Genomic DNA, 8,112 nt, shown 5'->3' on the forward strand with positions numbered 1-8,112 from the left:
CCCCCTCCAGTTTCCGGTCTTTCTCCATTTAACTGTTCATCGCGGTGGGAAAGGATGGAAACTAATAAAGCTTCTTGTAATCTTTCGGGTGCTTTCTGTACATAGGAACAACATCCAATCTGCACACACCGGGTTTGGCCTTCCTGCCCAAGGGTTTCTGCCAGCAGGTTTTAATTAGAACAATATTTCACGCAGATCTCTGCAGAGGAGGAACCTTTTAATTACTTTATCCTTCACACCCAGTTATTCTCATCAGGAGGATCTCTGCGCACACGGCGAGCGTTTCGACGTGTTTCTACCCATGAGCTGCAATCAGCAAGAGAGCAAATTACATACATGCGACCTCAGCGAATCTCACAGTTGTGATTATTTTTTTTTTTTTGTTCGATTTGAAGCCAATGCTATTTATTTTTGTCAAGGAAAACCACACAGTCCCTTCACGTTGTGCTTTGTAAACGCTCTGAACTTTAAAATTAAAATTGGATAATGTGTTTTGAGAAGTGCTTTGCAACCTATTGACCTTTGCAACCAAAAATCCTGAAAGGATTGAACTCGCTTTAATTTCTCATGCGATTAATTGATTTATTGCTTATTGTGAAAGGCCTGTTTGTGGCAGAGTTTAGTCATACTCACAGACATTCAGTCTAACTGAGCTGAAGCTATTTTGCCAAGAAGAATGAAAACCCAGCCTCTAGAAACTCAAGGAAATGGAGACAAAAACCAAAATAATGACCCAGGGTTTTTGATTATAAATGCATGCCACACTTTTCAGGTTTTTAATCATACAAAAATGTGGAATTTAACTATTCTTTTTGTTTGTTTTTTTTTACTTTATATTGATTCCACATCGGAACAAAGAGTTACTTTTTTTGCGGGGGGGGATTAGAACAAATATTGGACACATGGGACACGTGAAGCGAATTGAATCTGCTCTTCTGCACGATTCTCCTTCCTTTCGTCAGAGATGAGCGCAGCTCATGGACTACAGGTAAAATGAAGAAAACCTGCTAGAAATATGAGGAAGAAGGTCATCCAGTGAAGCACATAATCCGTTTAAAGCGATTCTACCTGTCTAGCTGCTTCTAGCTTCAACCTTTTGTGTCAAACAAGTAGAAAACATGAGTCGGTCAGGTCTCCTTATTGGATGGATAAGCAGTGAGTTGATCTACACCTTAAGTCAGATCTGGGAGTTTCAGGGATCCCTCTGTTTGCCTGATAAAGAGTTATCCCCCAGCTCTTAAATCTTCCATCTTTCAATATTTCTAATCGCAATGTTTATTTTTCATTGAGTAAATCTTCTTCTGTGTTCTCTGATTGATCTTTTCTGCTGTTTTAACTGGTGTTTTAATTCAGAATCCCTCTTGTTGATTCTAGTAAAGTTCATCCATCTTGATCTCTTAAGGCGCTCCTGGATATTTTCTGGGACTCCTTAAACCTGATATTGCTGTCGCCAGCTGAAGCAAACCAAAGAAAGGTCTACTGTGATGACAAAACATGCAAGACACATGCAACGGAGATTTCTCCCAATGAGTTTCACCACGAACTACTTTCAAAAGACGTCTACTTCTGGCTCTGCGTCTCGGGGAGCAGCTGTCTGGACTCTCCTGCGTCTGTTTGTGATTGCGCGACGGCTGCTTTCGTGTCTGACTTGGCACCGGCGTCCTCCTGACTGTCACGGCCTCACAGCGTGGACAGATGGCAGAGACTTACCCCAGCAAGAAAACAGCACAGACTGACGCCAGCCAAACACACACGCACACACACACCATCCAACAAGATGCAAAGCAGAAGAATTTTCCTTTTGGGCCTGCTGACCTGTGTCCCAATCCGGCTGTGATTCATTCAACACGACGGCAGACTGTCTGTGTTTGTGCGTGGCGACATGTTTTGAGCCAACATGTCGGACTTTCTAGTGTTTTCTTGTCACATACCTCTCCATCCCACTGGCCACATCGGCTTTTAGTTTAAAAGAATATCATATTGAGAACCACTTTACCCCTTCAGTACTCAGTGTGTTTATCTCAAGCTGTGTCCTGTGCTCCGTTTTAAGTCTTTACCTCTCCTTAAGAAATTAAAGCGTTTACATGTAACTTTTAAAAAACATTTTTTTATGTTTTCACGTACTGGAAGTGTTGTCACTTTAACAGCCTGACATGGTGACAGGCAGACAAACCAACACACACCACTGCGATCCAAAGTCACGCCGAGATCATCTCAGCGGACACAGTGTGAGTGGGCAGCTCCACACAGATGCATGCATGAGAGCGGATGCGTAGGTGTGCAGCTTTCTCTCGACTCTGCCAGGCCAAATAGATGTTGAACTTTTAGCTTGGCTTTATGCGCGAGCTTGTTACACGAAGCGAACGCAGCTACAGCTCTGCAAGATATAATCAGAAAGTTTATGTATTTAACTCAATAGATTTATGACATGTACATAGATACATTTCCTATTAGTTTTAAAGATAATTATAGCTAAAAAAAAAGCTGACATTTTTATTGCCTACAGGTTATATTTTGGCCTTCAGCTGGTCTAAATAGCAGGGCCTGGTGTCGCTTGTTTTTCTCTCAACAATACTCCTCAGGTTCTCTGTGCTTCTCCAATATGTCTGCTCAGGGCCGGCCCAAACCTTTCTGGGGCCCTAAGCAGCTTTTTATCCCCCTTTCCACCACCGTTTCTCCCCCTCAACATGCCAACACTCTTTCCTGTCATTCTTAAGTTATTTGTAGCATACCTATCATTAGCATCGTTAGTAATTAGCTTAACAATGAAAAATCAATAGCTGTGGTGTTATTATGGCTATTGACTTTAAACTTACTAACAAGCTAACTAACCAGCTAAATTTTTTTGTTAGCTAGCTAACAAAAACAAAACTGGATTTTGAAATGTAGAGTTGTATTGAAGTGTAACACATTATTTTAACTATTTGAACATCAGCTGATAAACCTAAAACAAGTTAATAAGTTTGATATCTTATATTTCCTCAAAAGTGACAACAGCCATCAACAGGAAGATATTAACCATTATTTATGTAATAACTATAATAACATATAAATTGTTTTTCCATGTGTAGTATCCACTGTTATTGTATACATCTTGGTGCTACCAGCCTATTCAATTTGCAGTGTCTGAAATAAATTATTCCAATATTTAAATGTATTCAAATGCAATCACAGTGCACCACACACTAAAGCTAAACAGCAGAAAGAACAAAACAAAGAAATCACAAACATTAGTGCTGTATGCAATAATGTTTGTTTTGCAGGGACTTGACACAACTCACATGCTTTGATGTTCACAAGCTTGTTGAGAAATAATTTGTTAGCCAGCAGATGAGCTCTTCCTCCCCCCAACAAAGGTGAATGTTTGTTACAAAATAAATTGTGAATACTTCTGCACAATTTTCCATCTCTCAGTTTTTAAATCAGTGATTGACAAGTCAAAGACTCAGAAATCTGTTTGTTCCTCCACTATGTTCATTAAATTCATGAAACCTTTTGTTTGAGCAGCTTAACAGGAAGATCTTGCGTGTTTCTGTGACACGCTTTGGTTATAAATAGGAATCAGCTTTTATGTTATGTTTGTTGTATATAAATAGTTGTTAAAGTTTACACAAAGAATGAATTATTTTCTTCACAAGGGAAATCTGATAGAAGTGTCCAACTCTAAAATCCTAAAGAGAACTGGAATCAGTTTAAGCCAGAGAAAACCTGATCATTGAAAACAGCTGCAAATATCCATCTTATACAAAACATAAAGCCAAAATGTAAAGTGTGTGCCATCCCTTTGTCATTTCAGAATAAAACTGTCTCCTCATTGCAAAGTAATGTCTGGGAACGTACTTGTTGAATGAAATTACCCAAATACAAAATCGAACTACAAGTAAAAACCAAAATTTCAGTTTAATCAAACTAGAAGAAGCTTGTGTCAAAATACATCTCAATCACTTGGTACAAAGACAGTTGAGCGACGAGACACATGAACTTGTTTTTCCATCAACTTTACAATCTTCCAGTTAGTTCTACATCTTCAGATTTCCCTGTGTAGGCAGGAAAGTATATCTTTCACTCATCTCCAGTGAAACAATATTCATATTCTGCTGTTAAAGTCGGTCAGACAAACTTTTAGCAGGAAACTGCCCATCAACTCAATCCAGCCGTGACAAAACAAACACCCACGGCTCACGACAATTTACTCTAAGCGTCATCGGGTTTGTCTGCCGGCGGCCCACACGGCTGCAGCATCTTCTCCATCAAGTTGAAGCGGACCCGCGCTTTGCTCTCGTTCTCGGCAACGGAGAAGTAGTTGAGCAGGTCGAAGTGCCCCATGTAGGAGCAGTAAGAGTCACGGTGCTGGTTGACCAGCCATTCCCACTTGCTGGTGTCAGCATGTCCTGTACCGATGTACTTGGACTGGAGATGCTCCAGCTGACTGTGGATGTTGTAGCGGTCCGTCATTCTGGCTCAGGTCAGGCCAACAGAGTCTAAATGGGGAGAAAAAAGAAAAAAAAGTTACAGAGCTGCTGAGTAAGAAGAAAATGAAGTAATCGAAAATAAATGATAACACTATTATCAATGTTACCAGTTGTTTTTAATCATAACTGAACTTGATTTTTCTTAATCCTGTTTCAAAAGTTAGTTCATCTGTTAATTTACGTCAACCCATTAAGCTCTGAAATGTAGGTGATATGAGAGCAAATTTTCTCCTGTAGTTTCAGTGATGTGTAGATTTATGAATGTACATATACAGGTGCTGGTCATAAAATTAGAATATTGTGATAAAGTTCATTATTTTCCATAATGTCATGATAAAAATTAAATTGTCATATATTTTAGATTCATTGCACACCAACTGAAATATTTCAGGTCTTTTATTGTTTTAATTTTGATGATTTTGGCAAACAGCTCTTGAAAACCCAAAATCCCTGTCTCAAAAAATTAGAATATTATGAAAAGGTTCTCTGAACGAGCAATAAAAATAATCATCTGAATCAACAAAGTAACTCTAAACACCTGAAAAAGATTCCTGAGGCCTTTAAAAACTCCCAGCCTGGTTCATTACTCAAAACCGCAATCATGGGTCAGATTGCTGACCTGACTGCTGTCCAGAAGGCCATCACTGACATCCTCAAGCAAGAGGGTGAGAAACGGAAAGAAATTTCCGAACGAATCGGCTGTTTGCAGAGTGTTATATCAAGGCACCTCAGTGGGAAGTCAGTAGGAAGGAAAAAGTGTGGCAGAAAACGCTGCACAACGAGAAGAGGTGACCGGACCCTGAGGAAGATTGTGGAGAAGGGCCGATTCCAGACCAAATTAAATTTTCATCTCCATAAAACTTTTCAGCAGATGGAAGCATGAAGTGCTCCAAAATCTTCTGATAGCTGCTGCATTGACCTTGCCCTTGATAAAACACAGTGGACCAACACCAGCAGCTGACATGGCACCCAGACCATCACTGACTGTGGGTACTTGACACTGGACTTCTGGCATTTTGGCATTTCCTTCTCCCCAGTCTTCCTCCAGAGTCTGGCACTTTGATTTCCGAATGACATGCAAAGTTTGCTTTCATCCGAAAAAAGTACTTTGGACCACTGAACAACAGTGGTCCAAAGTGCTGCTTCTCTGTAGCCCAGGTCAGGCGCTTCTGCCGCTGTTTCTGGTTCAAAAGTGGCTTGACCTTTGACCTGGGGAATGCGGCACCTGTAGCCCATTTCCTGCACACGCGTGTGCACAGTGGCTCTGGATGTTTCTACTCCAGACTCAGTCCACTGCTTCCCCCAAGGTCTGGAATCGGCCCTTCTCCACAATCTTCCTCAGGGTCCGGTCACCTCTTCTCGTTGTGCAGCGATTTCTGCCACACTTTTTCCTTCCTACTGACTTCCCACTGAGGTGCCTTGATATAACACTCTGCAAACAGCCGATTCGTTCAGAAATTTCTTTCTGTTTCTCACCCTCTTGCTTGAGGATGTCAGTGATGGCCTTCTGGACAGCAGTCAGGTCAGCAATCTGACCCATGATTGCGGTTTTGAGTAATGAACCAGGCTGGGAGTTTTTAAAGGCCTCAGGAATCTTTTTCAGGTGTTTAGAGTTACTTTGTTGATTCAGATGATTATTTTTATTGCTCGTTCAGAGAACCTTTTCATAATATTCTAATTTTTTGAGACAGGGATTTTGGGTTTTCATGAGCTGTTTGCCAAAATCATCAAAATTAAAACAATAAAAGACCTGAAATATTTCAGTTGGTGTGCAATGAATCTAAAATATATGACAATTTAATTTTTATCATGACATTATGGAAAATAATGAACTTTATCACAATATTCTAATTTTATGACCAGCACCTGTACAATAACCATTTTGATTAAAAATGTGTGTGTAAGCTTCTGGCTCCCTTTTCACCTTTTGCTTTGTCATTTCTATTTTATTTTTTTCTGTATTCATTTTGTTGGAATTTTAACTTTTCAGAGAAAATAGAAGCTGTCTAGAAGATTTTATTGGTATGGAAACCTCAAGGTTAGAATTGCAGGTGATGAAAGTGAAAAAAAAAAGATGCTTTAAGTGGTTTCTGTCATTTATAACAAACAACGTTATTTAATTTGGCATCACAAAGCTGCATTGCACTCATCAGTACAGCCATACTTAACATTTAAATGGAGAAAAAAAGCATTTAGATTACATTTTTCCTTTAAAGTAATTTGACTTGAATTAAAAATAACTGAGCTCCTACACCTGATGAAAAGAAAATGCTATAATTTTAACAACCCAATTTAAAGACTACTTCTGAATAGCAGGTCCAAGTTAGTGGAAAACCCAAACAAACATCCAAAACCACTGAAATTAAACATCTGCAACTTTTACCTCGCAGTGTTAGCAGCTCTTCTACTGTTTAAATTAGTATTCGAGACTAAGCAGTGTGTGATTTAGCAAAGTATCTGCAGGTTCTACAGAATTACTACTGAACGTACTATTGATTACAGAAAATCTGTGTCAATCTAATGGATCTGTGGGATTTTAGGACAGGCATGCAGTTGCAAAGAAAGACCTATAATATAATAATCTTGAATGCAAAATGGTTTGTGACCTATACATTTTGACACGTATGCATAATGGAGTAAAGTTTTTCTTAAAGAGATTTTAATCATTAAAGATAGTGTTTAAGGTGGTGAAGTAATCTAAAAAAAAACAAAACAACAACTTATGATTATTTGTTCTGTATAACAAAGACGTCTCGGTTACTTCTTCCTTGTACCATAGCATATTTACAGAGATGTAAATTGTTACTCCCAAACAGGACGCTAGTGATGACGTGTCTTAAATTAGTTTTTAACTAGTTTCTACGTGTATAAATGCATTATTTTATCTCGCTTCTATAAACGTACCGTTTACAAGCTAAAGATAATTGTTGTCACGCGTTTAGCCTTGCATGCTAACGTGAGCAAAAGCTAGTCGTTGTTAGCCGACAGAATCTTTAATTTACGCTACACTCGTTTACAAATACCAGTTTTAGAGTCGAATAAGTCTATAAATGCGAAACATACTTACACAAAATATCTCAGAAAGGAGGTGAAACTTGCCGACTAAATCCTCAATCAAACACGCCTGAACAACCTTTTCCGGTTGGTCCCCTGCTATTGGGAACGGTTGAAACAAAGCCTTCAATCTTCGGTTCCGTTTCAAATATTATGCGCCTGTTCATTTTCAGATTCAAATAAGTGCGTGTTTGCACGACAATTGAACAGACTATGATTAAAATCCGTTTGATTATTAAAATAAGGAACTATTCACATAAGACTAAAGCATGATAGGGCAATAGTGAAATCATACAAGTTGTTCTGTTTAGCTTCCAGGACATATAGGGATGTTTTTTTTTTAAATATGTTATTTTTACTTCAGGTAGTTTCAAATAATACAGCACTTTTTAAACAGAAAGTCACATCTGCTGGTCTATTCTTGACTGGTATAAAAAAAAGCACATTTATTAATTTCATCCTTAATTATAAAACAAAAATTGTACAATTTTGTTATTTTCTATCAATACTTGGTTGTTAATGAGAAATAACCAGAAAGTTAGCAGTGTGCTTAGGAGGACCCTTAAGCTACAGTTTCATTGAGATT

The 8,112-nt window shown here is 38.7% G+C and overlaps 1 protein-coding gene across 1 annotated transcript; it reads right to left on the reverse strand.

The window, feature by feature from the left end:
* Positions 1 to 3,881: 3,881 nt before the first annotated feature.
* On the reverse strand, positions 3,882 to 7,663 carry sf3b5 (splicing factor 3b, subunit 5). Its single transcript, XM_015013604.2, has 2 exons — positions 7,540 to 7,663; positions 3,882 to 4,481 (listed from the first exon to the last, which is right to left on the reverse strand). Exon 2 carries the CDS (start codon positions 4,453 to 4,455, stop codon positions 4,195 to 4,197), a length of 261 nt encoding a protein of 86 aa, XP_014869090.1. The 5' UTR covers positions 4,456 to 4,481; positions 7,540 to 7,663; the 3' UTR covers positions 3,882 to 4,194.
* Positions 7,664 to 8,112: the final 449 nt, after the last annotated feature.

Source organism: Poecilia mexicana, unplaced genomic scaffold, assembly GCF_051168715.1.
Source record: "Poecilia mexicana isolate PSO_F unplaced genomic scaffold, ASM5116871v1 scaffold_15, whole genome shotgun sequence".
Taxonomy (NCBI): Eukaryota; Metazoa; Chordata; class Actinopteri; order Cyprinodontiformes; family Poeciliidae; genus Poecilia; species Poecilia mexicana.

Excerpts from the sequence above, each read along its gene's own strand:
- sf3b5 (XM_015013604.2), bottom strand. The coding sequence starts at position 4,455 with ATGACGGACCGCTACAACATCCACAGTCAGCTGGAGCATCTCCAGTCC.